The 20,721-nt window shown below is 33.7% G+C and overlaps 2 protein-coding genes across 2 annotated transcripts; both read left to right on the forward strand.

Annotated features, from left to right (window-relative positions):
* The first annotated feature begins 2,683 nt into the window (after window positions 1-2,683).
* Window positions 2,684-3,760, forward strand: SLY1 (F-box family protein). The gene has a single exon (XM_016308456.3). It carries the CDS (start codon window positions 2,965-2,967, stop codon window positions 3,526-3,528), a length of 564 nt encoding a protein of 187 aa, XP_016163942.1. The 5' UTR covers window positions 2,684-2,964; the 3' UTR covers window positions 3,529-3,760.
* An 11,832-nt stretch (window positions 3,761-15,592) lies between these two features.
* On the forward strand, window positions 15,593-19,639 carry LOC107606389 (MRG family protein). Its single transcript, XM_016308457.3, has 10 exons — window positions 15,593-15,966; window positions 16,053-16,106; window positions 16,196-16,209; window positions 16,307-16,455; window positions 17,388-17,428; window positions 17,714-17,818; window positions 18,003-18,082; window positions 18,586-18,755; window positions 19,070-19,154; window positions 19,233-19,639. The coding sequence occupies exons 1-10, from the start codon at window positions 15,859-15,861 to the stop codon at window positions 19,321-19,323; spliced, it is 897 nt and encodes a 298-aa protein (XP_016163943.1). The 5' UTR covers window positions 15,593-15,858; the 3' UTR covers window positions 19,324-19,639.
* Window positions 19,640-20,721: the final 1,082 nt, after the last annotated feature.

The following is a 20,721-nucleotide window of genomic DNA, read 5'->3' on the forward strand; positions in this document are numbered from 1 at the left end:
TGAGGTTGGGCAGCGTCGGCTGAAGACTGGGCGGCGTCTGACCGGAGAGAGAGAAAGTGAAGCAACAGCTAGGTTACTCTGTAGATCGGAGTTTGCGAATAGAAGAGGGAGTTTAAATTTCAAATCATTATTATTAATTAATTGGTGTAATGGGGGTAAGTGATTTGGTTTAATTTGAAATCCTTATTTTTTAAATTTTAAAATTTAAAATTATTAATTAATTAATAAAAAATTTATTCTATTTTTTTTTATTCCGTTATTCACATTGTTTGTTTTTCTTATTGTCTCTCTATACTTTTCTTTATTTTAAAATAATCATTTTCTACTAAATTCTAATTTTTGGATTAAATTATTCTTAATAAAATAAAATAAAAACTCTCCCCTAAAATACTACTTTAAATTACAAGAAGTTTAAAAATATAAATTTTTTATAATATCCCTCAACCCGATAAGTCAATGACTAATTTATTGCAATATTGAACTCTATTTAAGGGCACGAAATTAAACTCTCACTAGACGAACCTAACTTAGTTTAAAAAGATAACTTTGAGCAAGAAAAACAAACAACATCAAGGGTGCGAGGCCTCCGAATGGCTCTGCTTCTTTGTTTTTTTTTTTTTTTTTTTTTATAACTTTTTTATCTTAAACAACTCATCCAAAAGTTGAGAGTAAAATAAGATTATTTTAAAATGAGCAATACTAGGGAACCAAAAGGGTATTAGTCAAAAACCAGCTAAATACCTTTGGGTGAATTCAAAATCTCTACGAGTTAATATATATGGATGTTTTTTCTGCTAAGTATCAGAATGTTTCTTTTTCATACTAAATGGATGTTTTTTTAAATATTTTTCGAATTTTTTTTGTATTGCAAATGTGAATGTCTCTATTTTTTTAAGAATTTTATTTTTTTTAAATTTTATAGTTATTTAATTATTTTTGCTAAAATATAATTGGATGTTTCTTTTGTTATGTATTAGGATTTTTTTTCATATTAAATAAATATTTTTTTATAATTAAAACTGACAAATAGCAATTCTTCCTCAAGTTCATTCTTTCAAGATGTAACCTGACCTCCATACAAATATACCTGCATTATCATCAAGTTCTATATTGTATTATATTAAGAAAAACACACACAATGCATGTGAGAATGAATTGGATCGATGTGAATGAATGATGACCTCCGCGGAGAAGCCACGAACTTCTCTAAAAACGATCTTCTCGAAGCCATTAACGCCAAGCGTGGATATGAAATCCACCATGCACCGCGCGTGGTCTATGGCTTTCTGGCGCGTTAGGATGTTTAGGACGGGGTAGAAGGTGGTCGCACTGAGGCGACAGTTTCCAGCGTCGGTACGTGCCATATATTCGATGACGTGGAGCGCGGTGACGAAATCGAAGGTGGACTTCGTGTTGAAGCAGTTGTCTTGAATGCGCTTGTTGAGAGCGTCGCGGAGAGCATGGAAGTCGCCAGCGCTTCCAGCAGCATTGGTGAGAGAGAGAGAGGTTTGTGTGTGTGATTGTTGGAGGTATGTAGGTTAATGTGAGAGAGAAGAGGAAAGCTTTTATAAGTTTTAATTAGGTTTACTTAATTAATTTTAAATTTTTTTAATTTTGAATTTAAAAAATTTAAAATTAATTATTAATATAAATTAATGTGGTTTTGTTTAGTTTTTGGCTGATAATATGTTGGTTCTATATACTTTTTCTTTTAAAATTAAGTGCATGTTTGGGCGCCATTATTTTGTTAAAAAAAGATCTTTTTTCAATGAAAAAAGATCTTTTTTTATTTTTTAACGTGTTTGACAAATTTCTAGTAGTAAAAGTAAAAGCACTAGTAAAATCAAAAAAAGATCTTTTTTGAGAAGCTGTAATTTACATCTTTTTTTAAAAGATCTTTTTTCCTTAAAAAAAAGATGTTTTTCATGTAATAAATGAACAAAAAAGTACTTTTATACTGTTATACCCAAACATAGTGCATGTTTGGGCGCCATTATTTTGTTAAAAAAAGATCTTTTTTCAATGAAAAAAGATCTTTTTTTATTTTTTAACGTGTTTGACAAATTTCTAGTAGTAAAAGTAAAAGCACTAGTAAAATCAAAAAAAGATCTTTTTTGAGAAGCTGTAATTTACATCTTTTTTTAAAAGATCTTTTTTCCTTAAAAAAAAGATGTTTTTCATGTAATAAATGAACAAAAAAGTACTTTTATACTGTTATACCCAAACATAATTGATAAATAAAAAGACCTTTTTACATGAGATATCCAAACATAAAATTACTTTTACTTCTCTATAAGATCTTTTAAAAAAAGATAACTCAAAAAAAGATCTTTTTTTAAAAGCTCACCCAAACAAGCCCTAATAGTAACATTATGAATAATTTTAAAAATAAAAATATATAAAAAATAATTTTAATTTTAGACAAAAATTTGAAAAACCAAAGCGTTATTTACCCTTAAAATTGTTAGAAAGGGAAGCGAATTTGAGTATTGATGATGCAAGTAGTAGGGAAGTACCTGGTGATGGTGGTGGAAAAATAATACTAAAGAAAAATCCAAAATGGCATTACCCCATTACCTTAGTACCTTACCCACCCCACCATGAGCATCCCCCATTTCCCGGTAACCCTCCAAAAAAGAAAAAAGAGTATATGAATAGGAAGACAAGAACAGGAGGATGAGGACAAAATCGTCAATCAGAGAAAAAAGAATTGAAGAGCATTCATTTCTCTGCTTGTCGTCTTCGAAAACCATCAAAAACAGGTGCACCCCCCTAACCCCCCCTTTCACCTTTACTTCACCTCCCCCTATTCCTCCTTAACCCTAAACCCAAACCCAAATTCCTTCATTTAATCTCTCTCCTTCTCTCTCTCTCTGATGCTAACTTTTCTATATATATAATAGGGTACACCAACACACCCCCTTGTTCAACTGTTTTCGCCAAGATTCCTAATTTCTACAAGCCATGAAGCGTCCGATCCCCGGCGACGGAGACGGCGACCTCCTCAAGATGAAGAAGGTTAAGGTGGACGGCGATGCCGACGCCGACGCCGAAGAGAATTGTGTCCTCCGGGGGATGCGGTATTTCGATGACAACGTGCTGTTCGAGGTGCTGAAGCACGCGGACGCGAGGACGCTGGCTATGGCGAGCTGCGTTAACAAGCAGTGGCACAAAACTGCACAGGATGAGAGGCTTTGGGAGCTGATCTGCACCAAACAGTGGGCAAACACCGGCTGCGGCGAGGAACAGCTCCGATCCGTCGTCCTTGCCCTCGGCGGTTTCCGTCGTCTCCACTCCCTTTACCTAAGGCCTCTCTCTAAGCCATACTCTTCTTCATCGTCATCGTCATCGTCATCGTCATCTCCCACTTCCTCCTCCGTTTGGGGTCCCATCTCTCAGGCGCCGGTGGCTCCTCGGCCGAAGCCCTTGCCTCCTCGTTTGGGTAAAGACGCCGTACACCTCTCCCTCTCCCTCTTATCCATTCGCTTCTACGAGAAGATGTCTAATTTCAACAACCGAAGCAGATGAATCTTCTTTATTCTCTTCTCTCCCACGTTCTTCCCTTATTGTTATGTCTTGAGAATATTTTTATTTCTTTCTTTCTCTCTTAACTAGATGTGACGCAAGTTTTGTATTTCAGTATTGCTAGATCTGGTTTCTTATTTGTAAATCGAGGACAAGAAAATGCTTCAAGTATTGTATTATATGTACTTTGAATTCGATGAATATAAAAGTAAAAGCGATCAAATTATTATTATTATGATATATGTTGCTGTTGCTGTTGGTGGTGGTGGTGGTGGGTGAGGGAAGACCGGAAGATGAAGAAGTTGGCGAAAGGGGGCAGAAGGGTGGGATTGGGGAATAGCGAGTGATGAGGGGTTGTCTTTTCCGAAAGGCCACAACCAGACACAAACAAATAAAAGGTGTCTTAGTTGTAATAAAATGTCTTGTACTGCCACATATGCTTTTCTGGCATCTTTCGTTTCCCTAATTGCTAAACGACAACACACATGGCTTTTCCTTTGCCTTCTGCTTTCAACCACAGGCCAAATTCCTAATAATGCCACCATTTTTTGTCCTCTCACCGTTTATTGCTATTCCTTCTTCCATATGCTTAACATTGTTTACCCCAATTTACCCTTTTCAATCAATACTACTTTCATGCATTATTCTCTATTACCAATAAATTAGAAACTCCTTCACATCATAGTTTGAGCTTAAATAAGTAATATTTCGTTCAAACCACGGTTTAAGTTTTCACAATCACAAATTAAATATAGAGAAAAGGACAAATAGGTTCATAACCTTTTGTTCCGCGGATATTTTCGTCTTTGATCATTGAAAAATACTTTTAAGTTCCTGACCTTTACAAAATTTGGACGGATCAATCCCTGACAGAGACATTTGGACGGATCAGTCCCTGACGGAGGCATTTGGACGGAGGGACTGATCCATCCAAATTTTGTGAAGGTCAGGGACTTAAAAATATTTTTCAATGGTCAAAGACAAAAATGTCCGCACGACAAAAGGTCAGGGACCTACTTGTCATTTTCTCTTAAATATATATGGTAACGTTGGCAAATAGTATGGGGAAATAACATAGGTTCTGTAGGGCTTAACTGGACCCATTTTCGTATTTTTGGATTACAATGAAATGAAATTAAAATTGATTTAATTCAACCAAGTTGGGTTGGACTAGTGGTTAGCTCACTAGTCCGCTTAAGCAAGTGTCGGGGGTTCGAATCCCGCCTGCTGCATGCAGCAGCCCATTGGCCAGCGGCAAACCCTTAAATGGAGCTCAGTACCACGACGGATTAGTCCTTGACCTGTCGGGTTGGGGGATACCGTGGGAAACCAAAAAAAAAAAAAATTGATTTAATTCAAATCAAACTTTTTATTTAGAATACTTAAAAAATATATATTGAGTTGATTTGTAAATTATATGAATTTAATTTAACACAGTTTTGAAATTTTTTTTTTTAGAAAATTTGATTAGAACTGAAATAATATGATGTGTTAAAAATATAAAAAAAAAACACTTTTTATTCTTTAGGTATTAATATGAAAAAGATATGTTTCCAGACTAGAAGAGGTGATAGAAATTTGGCCGCGTTTTGGTTATAGTCATTGGCTGAGATAGAAGATTGTGATGTAAAAAAAAAAAAAGAATAAAAATATAAAATCAAATTGCTATATTAATTAATTAACTTGGATTGGTCGAGTGGTCAGCTCACTCGTCCCTTTGAGCAAGTGTTGAGAGTTCAAATCCCGCCTTGTGCATGCAGCAACTTATTGACCAGCAGCAAACCCTTAAACGGAGCTTAGATCCGCAACGGATTAGTCTTTAACTTGTCGGGTTGGATACCGTTTGGGTAAACAAAAAAAAATTGCTATATTAATTTATAAAAAAATAAACTCTTATTATACATAATTGATCCTAAATACAACAATTTATTTTAAATTAAATCAAATTATTCTAAACGTATTTTGTTCCAAGCACATCTTTGCCGTTCTTATTTTATCTCTAATTGGACAAATATCAATATTCTAACATTTTTCTTTATATTGTTTGTGTATGTTAAATATTTTAAAAATGATTTATTAGTATCTTTATTTTTATCACTTTCGTTAGTAAATTTTCAAGGAGTTAACGAAAGATAATTTTAAGTAATTTTTTAAAATGCTTCAATCATGCATAGAATAGCATGAAAAGAATGTTAAAACAATATTAATATTCACTTTTTTTTTTAAACTTCGAATGATTGAAATAAAATTGCCTTTATCCTTATTTTAAAGGTTAAGACAACAAAGGTAGAGACAACTACACTACACCGGGGAAAAAACGTTCTATATTTTCAATCAAGATTCTTGTCAAAAGTTTGAGGAAACCCATCCAAATGACGTAGACATATACGCTCTTATAAATAGCAGAAATAATTCATCCAATTAATCAACTTTCTGATAATTTTTTTCTATAAAGTTACAAATAACAACAATGTATTAGTCACAGTTCATTTGCGGAATTATGCAATTGAAGATGGCCTTTTCCAGAAGTTATACCATAAAATCTAAATTTTCACCTGCAGGATCTAAAAGCCTAAAACATAAACCGACTATGTGCTAATACAAATACTTCATGCACACAAATTTTTTTTTTCAACTTTTTCCCACTCAATCTATACAAGGATATCCGTTAAAAAAAAATAATAAAATAAAATAAAAACAAAAAACAAAAAACAAAAAAGAAGCTTAAAATATTCTATGCAAACAATCTTAGCAAGTGTTTCTAACAAGAGTCTTTAAAGTAAATTACTTGTGCTGATTAATTTATATTTCACATGATACTTATTGTGGAAAATGTTGAGTAAAAATATATAATTAAATCAATTAATGTCATTTAACTAATAAAGTTCGATCAAATAGCTTTAACCTAATTTAGCTCCACGTGTTACTATTCCTAACAAACTTTTAACTTAACACGCGAATATATAACTGCTTTTTTCAACCGGATTTTGTTTTCTTTTTTGAATTTTTTCTGCGTTTTCTACGTTCTCTTCCTTCTCTGTGTTCTCTTCATTCAAGATCAATACTTTTTTATTTGATTTGAAGATTTAGATCAATCTTTTTGAAATCAAGTAGTGAAATTAGCTTTGCACATATATTTTGTAACACCCTACCACACAGAATTTTATGTTTAAGCAGTAAAATAGTAGTTGTGTGGTATTACGACCTTTAAAATGAAATATATATAACAATAATAATAAAAAGGAGATAGTATACTAGGAGCCTTGAAAAACGGTAAAGCAAAAATCGCAAAATAAAAAGCGCAACGCTCAGAAGTACAGATTACTTGCGTGAGAAGAAAACTAAAGTTCGTTAGCATATGTATACCAAAGACAAGAGTAGAGGTTCAAGAGTACAAAATATCAAGCTCCTGACTCAGCCTACGAAGTCAAGGCTGACCGAAGAATATTTACATACATATATATATATATATCCCGAAATCCAAAATACACATATAAAACCCTGGTTCTCCATAATTCTCTAAGAGGAGCAAAATAAATAAGTATATAAGAGGAGATCTATGTTTACATATATCAAAATAACAAAAAAAATCATAAAATGAAACCACTTCGCTGTAGGAGCTCCAAACGCCTAGCGAGGCGCCGCTCGACCTACATCTGAAAAATAACAACACAGTATGGAATGAGAACCGAAGGTTCTCAGCATGGTAAAAGTATCACGCATATAAGATATAAGGTCCTGGAAATTCCAGAGGCAATCCTAGAACGCCGACACTCAGATTACAAAGCTTAAATTACTAAACAGAAACCATAAAAGGTGGTCTTCTAAGGATATCTAAGCCTAGTTTAAACTTAACCTTAACACTAAGTCTTTTCACATTTCTTCCGTTCCTCCATCACCGGTGAGTTTGCAAAGACAGACAAACAGACAATTGCAAGCACAAGTAGGAGACAAGTAGTGCAAGTAGCAAATATAACAATTAACATAATATAATCAATTAGGCATTTTCAATTAATTAATAGTGTAAACCCTGCTAAATTAGCATATAATTAGTCAATAAATTAAATTTTAATAAAGAAAATTAGAAATAAAAACTTAATAGTAAAATAGGATAGAGCCAATTAAAACGAGAATTTTGACACTAATTTCAAAAAATTCGGCCAAAGATTTAGCCGAACGGACCGAAACCGGTTGAAATGGGCCCAAGGCCCAATTCAGCCCTGAAGGTTGTGGTAGGCTTAGAGAAGGGGGGGTTGAATCTATGCCTTCCTTTTAATTACTGTTGTTACCCTTTTAAAACAGGTTTGCAATTCTGATTCTGTTTTAACTTAGCAGCGGAAATTTATGAGACAATTTATTTTTGTCTCATGAATATCAGAAAACAGAACACAGCAGAGAAGAGAAAAGCTAACACCAGCATGTATCCTGGTTCGGTTGCCTTGTGCTATGCAACCTACATCCAGTCTCCTCCACAACTGTGGAAGAATTTCACTATAGTAAACAGTATTACATACACCAATAACACAGGATTGACCCAATCCTTTCACACTCAAGTTCTAACCTAACTTGACATTGGCTATGCTAATACCTAACTATACCTCTTAGTGCTAACCCAACTAAGAAAGGGATACCATTCAGATACTAGATACAAGACACTTAATCAACCTAAAGAAATCAGAAAATAACTCTAGGCTTTTCTCTCAAGTGTATCTCTCAGCCTTTTTCCACTCATGGCTTTTTCTCAAGCTTTCTCACAATGCCTTTTCTCTCAAGAAATTACAGAAAGATAAGCTTAGAGAAGTACATTACAATCAGTAAAACATGAAGGAGATTGACTTCATCAACAGCCTCTGTGCTATGCGAAAAACCAGATTAGCAAGCCTCTGATTTAGTTCTTCATACTGGCGGAATGCACCTTTGATTAGGAAGCACTGTCCAGTTAGATGAACTTCTTCAAAGAGCTATCTCTCAGAACAAAACCTCTACTCACTGGTTTTCTCTCCTTGGTTTCTGAATGAACAGCAAACTCCTTATATCTCCTTGCATGTGGCTGAGTTCATCTTCCAAGGTCAACACCTTGAGCCTTGAGCTTCACCAACCCACCAGCTTACTTTTTCTTCTGAAGCATCAAAATAGAACCTTTGCTTCTGACTCTTCCAACTTGACCGAAAGCCACAAAACAGTAACAATAGAACTCTTCTTGTGGTCAACTTGATCTTAGCCATTGATAAACTACTTGGTCCCCAAGTATCACTTGTGACCGTAGATGTGAAGCAGAATAGGGCAGAGACCAACTTTTCCTTCAAAGCCATTTTCGGGTAGTGCAGAGAGTTGGGAAGAAGGGATGAAGATTTGATGCATGTAAGATGAGATGGATTACCTTTCTTAAGCTTGATTTAGCTTGGGATTTCTGTTTTAGCTTCTGTGCTTCAAGCTTCAACTCTCTCTCTCTTGCTTCTTTGGTTAATGGCTTATGGAAGAAGCTTTTCTTCTCTTTCTCTTTCTTGCTTTTTTCTGAAATCTTGATGTGACTTGATTAGAGGAAAGAAGAACGTTGCTTTTGGTTAAGCAGGAGAGAGGAAATTTCAATTCTGAAACCGGTTCGGGCTTGGATTGGGTATTAGTATGTATGGCCCGATTTAATTTCTTTGGTTTCTTCCTTTGATTTTGCTTGGGCTCTATGTTTTGCTTTCAGCCCAATATTCTTTGCTGAATGCTTTTTATTCCATTTGGGCTATTAACATTTGGCCTGCAACAATAAACAATTAGTTAATAAGTAGATATAATTAATCAACACTAATTATTTATTTTGCTCAAAAATAATGTTTGTCATCATTAATTAATTTAGTTAATTTCTTAACTCAACAAGCCCAATGCCCCTAAGTGAACTCAGCTTCCCCTTCCTCCCTTCTCATCATTCACGCAGCAAACATTAGGGAAGGGGAAATAGAGCTTTCAAAACCCTAACCTCCATTTCAAACCTCCATATCTCTCCACTCCGAGTTCCGATCGCCGCACCGTTTGCGGCCAGGCGACCACCGCGTCGAGCTCTATGATTCTACCGGAATAATTTTATAGGTTCAATCTAGCTTGCAGAACTTTTTGGGTTTGGTCCATTTGATCCGTGGGTACGGTTGTGTATATGTAATTGGAGATTGAAATTGTGAACATTGGAATCTTGGTGGAGGTTGAGTACTTGTGCTTTGGTGAGTTCTTGAACCTTGGGCTGTGTTTGGGGCAAAAGGTCTTGGTGAGTTGTCTTGGAAAATATGTGGAAAATGGCCAAGGTATGGTTTAGGTTTCATGTATATAATATATAATGTTCTGTGAAGACTTAGGCTAGTTGACTATAAGATAGAAATGAATGTATGAGCATGTAAATTGATTAGTGCTTTATGGTAAATGTTGAGTTTTGATTTAATGGTTGATATTGAAGTTGGACTACTAAGTGATGAACTAATGATGCTTGTGATTTGGGAGAAGAAATGATTATGAATTGTGGTGGTGTGTTGTGATTGTTGTAATTAAAATTATAAAATTTAGGTATGAGATTATGTATATATGGATGTATAATTGATTGAAGCAGGTTATGGATGATTTTGGTAGAATAAATAGTGTGTGGCTATGTTGGATGTATGTGATGAAAGTATGATTTGTGTTTGGTTTAGTGAAAATTGAGGTTGGAAACTTTTTGAGAAAATTTGGTTTTTGGCCGAACTTCGGCGAGCCAAAACTTGGCTTCCGGACCCCCAAAAGATTTCAAACTTATTTTATGTAAAAATTGGGTCCGTGAAACTTACACCGTTCAAAGAATGGATGAAAAATGATTTAAAACAAAAAACTTATGCGTGTCGGAAGTTTGAGGTTAAAAACTAAAATTCTGCAGCTTTTGTAACTTAGTGAAATTTTTGGAAAAATGCATTTCCACGTGTACGCGTGACATGAAATTTTTGCGTACGCATATACCCCCTTCACGGACAAACTCTACTGCCTGGTTTACATGCGTACGCGTAATCAGGGGATGCGTACGCGTCTTGGCCTAAACGCGTACTGACGCGTACGCGTGGCCCTGTTTTCAGCAAAAATAGATTTTGTGTTTTAAAGCTCAAACTCGAACCTCTAGATTTCTATTTTCATTTTTTTAGTCTAAATATTGTTAGTAAGCCTAGTCATAGAATGAAGTTAGGAAATTGTGGTAACTTGAAGGTAAAGAAAGATTCTTTTAAAAAGGTAATAAGTGATCAGAGGAGATGGTATTTGATCGATAAAGATGATGAGAATGGTATATGAGGTAATTAAGAGAGTAAAGTGACATTGATAATGATGTGTGAGACACTTAAAGATGTTAAATAATTAAGAATGATGAGATAAGATATGAATCACTGTGAAATTGAAGATGATAAATCGTAAGAAACGATTGAATAACTTGAGCTTGGGGCGTTGTCTCCCCATGTCAGTCAGAATTTTTTCCGTGGTTATTATTGAACTTGGGGTAATATTTTTCTCATATCAGCTTGGGACATTGTTTTTTCCATGTCAGCTTGGGGTGTTGTCTCTTCTCTCCATGTTAGCTTGGGACTCTTTCCATGGATATTATTGAGCTTGGGGGCGTTCTCTTCCCCATGTCAGCTTGGGGATTCTCCCCATGGTGTATTTTTGAGCTTGAGAACATGTCGGGATGGCTACGTAATCGACAGTTGATATCAACAGCCGTAGGACAGGCATACATCATGTGCATATTGTTTGATTTGCTTGCTTGTGAAAAAGTTGCAGAATTTCATTTTTGGACCCTAAACTTTCGACGCGCATAACTTTTTCGTTTTAAATCCTTTTTCTTCTGTTCTTTGAATGGCGTAAACTTCACGGACCCAATTTTCATATAAAATAAATTTGAAATCATTTGGGAGTCCTGAAGCCAAGTTATGCTTCATCGAAGTTCAGCCCAAAATCAGTTTTACTCAAAAAGCTTCAAACCTCAATTTTCATTAAACCAAACACAAGTCATACTTCCATTACATATATTTAACATAGCTGCATGCCATTTATTTTACCAAAGTCATCCACAACCTGCTTCAATCAGTTATACATCAATATATTAATAATCTCATACCTAAATTTCATGATCTTAGTCACAACATACATCAATATACCACCACAAACTCCTATCCATTCTTTTTCCCACTTTACAAGCACCAATAAGTCATCACTTAACAGTCCAATTCCATCATCAACAATTAAGCCAAAACTTAACCTTTATCATTAAGTACTAATCAATTTACATGCTCATATATTCATCCATATTTTATAGTCAATTAGCCTAAGTATTCACAGAACATTATATATTACATACGTAAAACTTAAACCATACCTAGACCGATTTCCACGTATTTCTCAAGGCAGCCCACTTAGGCAAAAAGGGCAAGGCTTCAATTTCCAAAATTCAACTCTGACACCCACCAAGTTCTCAAATCAAGCTTCTAATGGTTCCAAGGATTCCATATCATGCATACATACACACCTAACACATATATATGTACGTATACCCAAAAACTCAATATTCAACATAATCAAAATAAGAAATGACTAGGGTTTAGGATCCTTGCCGTACCCACGGACCAAAAGAACTAAAACCAACAAGTTCCGCAAGCTAAATTAAACCTATAACATCAAAGTCAACAAATTCTCAACATGTACGCTCAAGGTTTTCGAAAATCAAAGGGATAGAGCAACTAGAGTGAGAATGAGGCTTACCTATGAAATTGTTCCAGTAGATTCGTAGAGCTCGACGCAGTGGTCGCGTGGCCACAAATGGTACGGTGATCGAAATTCGGCATAGCAAGATATGGTAGTTTGGATGTGGTGTTAGGGTTATGTCTTCTTCGCCTTCACCATGAACATTATTTCAGCGTTATGCTGAATGAAGGGAAGAAGAATGCTTCTTCTTTAGTTATTTGGGCTGACTTGTTGGGCCTTGAGTCCAGTTCAATCGGTTCGGTTCGTTCGGCCCAATCTCAAGTCAAATTCTTTGAAATTAATGTCAAAATTTTCGTTTTAATGAGCTCTATTCTAATTTAATATAATATTCACATTTTTAATTTCCTTCATTAAAATTTAATTTATTCACTAATTATTTACTAATTTAACAGAGTTTAGATATTTCGTTTTCGAAGACAAGGAATGATTCAAGTTTAGACTATTAATTGAACTAGGGCGAATTAAATTATTGTTTTAAATCGAATCAAGTAGTTGAAGTGTGGTTTGAATCTAGTTAATATAATTTGTTAGCAGTTTATGATTCTGTAGTTGAATAATTTCGGCGTAAAAACTAAGAAATTTGTGTTATTTTTAAGAATTTTCTGCATAATTCAAAACTTATCCTCTTCCTCTTCCTCCTCCTCATCTTCTGCTTCTTCTTCTTCTTTTTCTTCTTCTCTTTCATCTTTTTCATCATCAACATCTTTTTTTCTTATTCATATTTTCCTTCTTGTTTTGCATTCTTGTGTTTCTTCTTATTTTATTCTCTTAACAAGAATAAAATATGAAAAAATCAAACAAAAAAGAAGAAAAAAATATATAATGCTGTAAAGTTACAAAGAAGATGACGAACCTACATTCATTCAACTAAATAAGATTACAATACATTACAAACATGTTCATTCAAGTCTAATATTAGAAGCAATGTTCCTAAAAAAAGAAATAAGAGCAACAACAAAAAGAAAGAAAGAAAGAAAGAAAAAAATGCAGCATTGAAAAAGACATTTTTGTGCTTTTGTAGCAAAATTTTGGTATAAAAACTAAGAAATTTATGTGTTATTGTTAAGAAATTTCAGTGTTATTTATCCAGATAAATTCTGTATAATTCAAAACTCTTCTTCTTTCTTCTTTTCATCTTCTGCTGCTTTTTCTTCTTCTTCTTCACATTCTTCTTTTTATTTTATTTTTTCATAATTTTTCTTGTTTCACTCTTTTAAAAGGAATAAAACCAAAAGAAAGAGAAGAAAAAATTAATCCTGCAAAATTATTAGAAAGAAAAAAAAATACAACAACAACAGCAACAATAAAAGAATGACGATAGAAAAAAAAATATACAAAAAAGACCGAAAAATATAAAGAAAAAAAAATATGAATGTTTACGAATTGGAGCGTGTATTCACGCTTTCATTATTAAATAGAATGCTATGCTTCTAGGGACGGGGTACCATAATTTGGTGTCAATTATGACATCCACTAAGCATTGCCAACTTATAATTTTTAGCATGTCTCAGAAAATGGATCACAATCGCTACCTCACAAACCAAATGGGGTGGTGCGCATGCATGAAGAAAATGAACATTAAATCTATAATGGCTACAATGCAATAATATCAGTATATCACTATTGCCAAGCTGCTTATAATAAGACACTAGAAACTACAAATTAAAGATACCTGCTTATTGCTTAATAAGCTGGAGGCCAATTCTACATACAAGACCAACCCTACATCATTATATTCTAAAGTTACCATGAAAAATCAATACAAATTAAAGCAAGTAGAACTGTGCTCTGCGCTTAGCATTAAGCGAGAGATCTGTATCCTATATATTCAAAGGTGGTGTAGTATTTACTGCTTGACAAACTAAAATTCCGGAAATTAATTGATGGACCTTGGATTGAAATGACAAAGCCACTAGTCTTTTTCTTTCTTGATTGACCCCCTTTAATTTCTCTAATAACAAACATGCTGGGCTGTACCCAAAAGTTAATATCAATCTATCGTAGTCAAAAAAAGATCGCAATAGGAAAAATATACAAACAAAATGATAAAATAAGTTTGATAATTGTTCATAAGTTTAATAGCGCAATTTTGTTGCTAACGAAGTTTGTAGAAATATGATGTTCATAAATAAATAAAGAAAAATGATAGGATTAGTAGAATTTATTATTTTTAATTATTATTTAATTATTAATTCAATTTTTTTTTGTCTAAATTTTTAATTTAGTAATCTAATATCATGTTTTTAAATGACTGATGATAAAAAATAATAAATTTTTGACAATTCCTAACATTTTTCGTATACCAAACTTAAGGTAGCGTTTGATGGAGAGACAGAGACGAAAATACTGATACTAAGAGACAGAGACTAAGAGACAGAGATTGAAATAAATTTCAGTATTCTGTTTGGTACAAAGTGGGAGACAGAAATTGAAACAAGAATGAAATTCTAATTTAATTTATACAAAAATAAAATTGGAATTAATTAATTGAAATGAAAGTATTTTAAGTATAAAATGTTATTAAAGTTTCAGTCTTCATCTTTAAAAATTTTAGTCCCTGTGTCTCTACTTTTTAGAGGTATTAAAATACTGAAATTTTGGGGACATAGACAAAAATTTTAGTATCAGTCTCTGAACCAACAAACATAATACTCAGTGTTAGTCTCTCAATCTCTATCTTAGTATCTCAAAATAAACGCTACTAAGGCCCAGTTTGGGTAACTAACTTAATTAAGCTCTTTTTGATAAAATAACTTAAACAATAAATGACTCTGTTAAAAGTAACTTATTTGTGTTTGGATTTTTAATTCTAAAAGTGCTTATTTTAAAGAAATTTAATGAAAAGTAGAAGTATTATGAGAGAAGTCATTTTTTTTAACTTCTCTATAAGCTCCAAAATAGCTTCTTAGAAAGTTGCAATTTGATTTTAAAAATTGCACCCGATATTAATACTACTACTTTTTATAAGTCAAAAGTAAAAAAAAGCTACTTCTAAAGTTTCCAAACGGACGCTAAGTTTCCATTGCCCAGCCATTTGTAACTTCTTGAGTAGATAATTTAATTTTATAAGCTTAATACTTACTCGTTAATTGACTTATATTAGCAGAGATAATAACAATAAAATTTAATTTTAATTCATTCTTAGTATAAAATAATTTTATATATGTATCTAATTATATAACATTACATTAGTTAAAATAACTATCTTTTACATTTGCTATCTGAATAATCATCCCAAGAACGAATGTGATTATTCGAGTATACTTTACAAAATACATCAAAATAATAATAATAATAATATCTTATTTCCCACAGGAAGCGGGGTTTTTATGGTTATGTTCTTACTTCTTACAGCCCGAAAGATGCGGAAGAAATGAAATCAGGAATTTAGGAAGAAAGAAAGAAATCCGTTTGAGTAGCGAATACTGAATAACGAGTGAGTAAGAAGAAACTCAGAACCAACGAAAAGAGAAGATCGAGATTTAGATTCAGAGCGAGTGCGTGCAAAAAAAAAAAAAAAAATGGGGAGTTCCAAGTTCCAACACATGTAACGGAAATAGGGAAGCTGAAGACTCCGCCATGGATTCTGCGACGCCAACACACACTCACAGCTCCAAATCCCAGCCTCCGTTCGCCGTCGCCGAGAAGGTCCTCGCTAAACACAAAGGTCGATTTTACGAAGCCAAGGTGAACCAACTCACTCACACTCTTACCCTTACTTTGTTCTCTTCCACACTTTCAAATAAACTCAGATGTTTGTCTTCTTTCAAAAGGTTAGGCAGGTCGAATTCAAAGAGGGCCAGTGGCGCTGTTTTGTTCATTATTTGGTAAGCATAATTTTCTTCTTAGCTCCTTTTCTTTTTTCAATTTTGTTTTTTTCTTGGATGTCTTGGTAATTTTGTTTTTTCAATTTCAGGGTTGGAAGAAAAGGTGGGGATTTTCTCTCGTCTTACTCGAGATATCAGCACCAACTGCGAGCTCGGTTTTCTCAACGTTTCTGTGTGTTTGTTTTTATTATTAAATGCAGCTGGGATGAATGGCTTGCAACTGATTGTTTGATGAAAGACACAGAGGAGAATATGCAGATAAAGCTCGCCATTGATGAGAAATTTGGTCATGACAAAAGTACAAAGATTCACCGTGCATCCTTCAACAAACCAAAGACTCCTAACAATGGTTAGATATTTCTTTTCCTTGCTCTACTTACCACTGAAATTCTCTGCTATACTATTTTTCTCCTTTCTTCAATGCTTTTGCAGCATGACTTAATTTAAGTGTTGATGACTTTAGAGTTTAGAGTAGTATACTAGTGTGAGATGCATATGACTCAATGTACATTGCGTTATAATTCTTAATTTCTTATAGCAGTATACCTATATGCAAGTAATATGCTTGTTGAAGTAATATGCTTGTTGAGATTGTAAGGATCGATTTCTCGCAACGTTACTTCACAAACTGGAAACCTCACATAGATGAATTGATATTACTTTATATGTAACAAAATGTGGTGTGAATTTCAATATGAGACTCAGTTATGTAGAGTATGTTCAGGGTTTATATGCTGCATACATTGACTGCTAACTCTATACATCACTAACTACTCATAGCTAAATTACACTTTACATAGCTCGTACTAAATCTGGGCTACCGGCAGCTATTAAGCTCCTGATAATTTAGCAATTACCCCTTTGGATTCTTAAGTTTGGGCCTCGTGTGTTAATAACTTTGGGATATCCATTTTCTGTCATAATAGAACCAACTGGTACGTATTTCCTTTCTTTTTCTCACCTAAGAGTAACATGTGGCTGTTTATATATGCATTATTTGAAATTTTAACCTTTTTCGGCATTCACTTTCCACAATTCGGGGCTCTCACTCACAACATTAGGAACATGCACAATCCCTTGCATGTGATCTAAAAGTTGCTGTCATTTTCTCATTAAGATATGCTGAATGGATTTCTTGTTTTTATTTAAGTTACCTTAGCTTATATCATGGATACAAGGACGTTATGAGTTTTTACCGCATGTGTATATGTTTCAAATGGACTTTTACTTAGTCTTTGCCCTACGTTTTCTCTGACCTGTTTGGGAAAAATTGCAATGCAGAAAGCAGAGGCAGGAAACGAAAGAGTGAAACTCCAATTAAGGTGCACCATCATTTTGAATTTTAATGTGTATGGCACTGATTGTACACTTTGGTGTCTGATTTGCACTCTCATTTTAAGTAATATAGGGCACTAATTGAGCACCAGCAAATCTTTGAATTTCATGTAAAATGTGCATTAGCATAAATTGTCATTCAAATTAGTTGGAATGGAAATATGTAACTTTTATCTCATATTTCCCGAGGGGTGAGATGAGGAGATGGTGCTTCTAAAGTCTTTTGGCTATATGGTATAATTTAATTGATTCGAGGTTTTGCTCACTGATAGGAAAAACCAGAGGTCCCTCCTGACAAGCTTGTCAGCATTCAGATTCCACCAACTCTAAGGAAGCAATTAGTTGATGATTGTGAATTTATCACCCATCTGGGCAAGGTAGTGCTATTATTTTATATTATATTAGTTTTATTTACAGAGTTGAACCCTTGTCTTAATTCCTTTACAAGCAAGTTGATATAATTGTTACTCAACACAATTTTTCTTCAAACAGTAGAAACCTTTTTGTCATTTTGAAATTATTGGACCGGTATTTTTATTCTTATTGTTTTTTTTGCTGCAGCTTGTTAAACTTCCTCGCACCCCTAATGTGAATGACATAATGAAGAATTATTTTGATTACAGATTGAAGAAATGTGGCTCGTAAGTTCATGCTGAAGCACCCACCCTTAAGCATTATCTTTAAACATTTTCTGTTGGAAATCAGAGTGTGTGGTGAATTATTTTTATTATTATTTCAGAATAATTTTGGTGGGAAATGGGTAGGTTGAGCAGTTTAGATGGTAGCTTTTGGTTTTTAACATGGTATTCAACACTACTACTACTACTACAAATAAAAGCCCTTGTTCTAGACACATTATAAATCATTACGCTTAGAAGTAGTCATCAAAAAGTGAGAATGGTAATTTTTTTTTAATTATGATATAGTTTTTTGTTGTTTAACACTCAAAAATCATGACTAAGTAGCAAGTTCCATCAAGATTTGTTTATTTGCCCTAAAATCTGCCTGCTTATTTTCTTCTGTCTTTTTGGCAAATTGAATTATTTTCTTGATTTATTCTGCACTTGACTTCTGGGGTGTTGTCTTTGTATTTTACTTACAGTGCTCTTATTGTTACTGTTTATTACTCTTATGTTTGACGTAGGATATCAGATTCAGTTGAAGAAATTTTGAAAGGATTGTGTTGTTACTTTGATAAAGCACTGCCGGTGAAGCTTTTGTACAAGAATGAGCGTCAACAGTACCAAGAAGCATGTCCTGATAATACCACTCCTTCCACTGTATATGGTGCTGAGCATTTGTTACGTCTATTTGGTATGCTCATCATCTGTGCTAGAGAAGCTTATCAATTATTTTGAATTATACATTTGTTGTCTTTGCAATGTGAGTTAAACAGAAAGGTATTATATTATGACCAATTATTTGGCCATCTGGCATGACTCCTGGAATCTTGACTCACTTCTACACCAGTTTGTAATGGAAACTTTCAAACATAGCCTTGCATTGCATAAGGGTTTATCATATTATCTCAGTTCTTATAAGTTTGCATTTTCCAAAACTTTATTATTAGAAGTACTAACTAATGATATGGGTTTCTAATGGCTGGTACGAATTTTCTAAATTTGAAGTTAAGTTGCCTGAGCTGTTGTCCCATGCTAGCATTGAAGAGGAGTCGATGACAGAACTCCAAGCCCAATTAGTTGACATTCTAAGGTATCATTGGTTTCTTCCTTGTTTGAAGTGAAATACTATATTTTCCTGGGGTTAACTAAGTATCCCTTTATGCTTCAGGTTCTTGCAAAGAAATCAGAGTACATATTTCCTTTCTACTTATCATGTCCCTGATGATATTGAGAACAGCACCAACAAACAAGGTGACTAGGGTTAGGGAGGGGAGGGGACTACGTAGGATTTATTGTGCAGAATACAGCAGAAATGCTGCCCTAATACGTGGCTGATCAAAATTATAGTGTTGTTATATTATATTCACTGCTGCTCTGTCTTGTAAAACCCAAAGTTTCAGGGTAAAAGAAAGAGTAACATATACTGAAGGAATATGCATATGCTGCTGAGTGCTGACCCTCATTTGTAGATTCAGTGATTCTGAAATTTGTATTAGTTTAGGTACAATTATCTTTAGTATTCTCTTGTATTCCATTCTTTTACGGTCAATTTTTCACAACGCTTTAGATTTTAAATCCACATATTGTACTATGAAATATCTTCCATTTGAATTGATTTGGGTTATTAAAAATTAGTCCCAGCCAAATGGGAACTGCGAAGGGACAAGGGAGAGTGGAAAACTGATTTTTTTTTTTTGGGTCATGGAGAGTGGAAAACTGGTACAATGTTGTGTGGGCCATTGGCTGCGCCTGAGAACTCAAGACTTCAACAATTAAGACCAACGTCACCACTCACCAGGTTGGCTTATACTATTTTTTCTTATTAGTGGATTGTATCTGCAAATGTTGCTATAGCCTATAGCCTGTAACATCAGAGCAAGTTTTTCTTCCAACTTAAATCTTTTTATGCACCATAGAGAATTGGACCTATCTTTGTCAATTCATTTTTGGATGCTTTTTATTAGTGAACTGGAACAGTACATAAAACAATAAAGTAACTTATCAACTAGAAATTTACTATTTAGTATATATTTACGGAAGCAGGAAGATATAAGAATGAGAATGTTTAGGATTGACTACAACATTTATTTATTATTTGCAAGATGTTTTATCAACTTTAGATCATTTTGGCGTCTATATCCTATAGCTGTATATGAGTAAAATAATGATGGAACTAGTGACATATCTTTTGTGCGTATGTTTGAATTCCATATGTTATTTTCCCCAGTACACATCCCAATCTAATAGTATATAAATATAGAAAGTGATAGTCCTTTACTAAAATAATACGAATGCACCTAAGACACCATTATTGTAACATGATCAAATGTTCAATTAATTTTATTTTATTTTTATAAGTAGCGTGTTCTATTAATTGTATATTAATAAAAATATCTAAACCCTCCACACCTGATTAATGTATTTTTGGTGATTGTAGAATTACAACCGTACCCTTCTTCGAACAAATTCATTTTCCATGGTATTTCAAATTTTCAACAAGAAAAACTGAAAAAGTCTTATGGGAATGTCACAGTCTTGCTGATGCGGAATAATACCGCTGAATTATTTATCTTTAAATATTCAATATAGCTAAGATGTCAACGTACAATAATTCTCGTAATTAAATTAAATAATGCAACTTGATGATCACTTATGAC

Source organism: Arachis ipaensis, chromosome B7 (genome assembly GCF_059453495.1).
Source record: "Arachis ipaensis isolate K30076 ecotype BB chromosome B7, ASM5945349v1, whole genome shotgun sequence".
In the NCBI taxonomy this organism is placed as follows: Eukaryota; Viridiplantae; Streptophyta; class Magnoliopsida; order Fabales; family Fabaceae; genus Arachis; species Arachis ipaensis.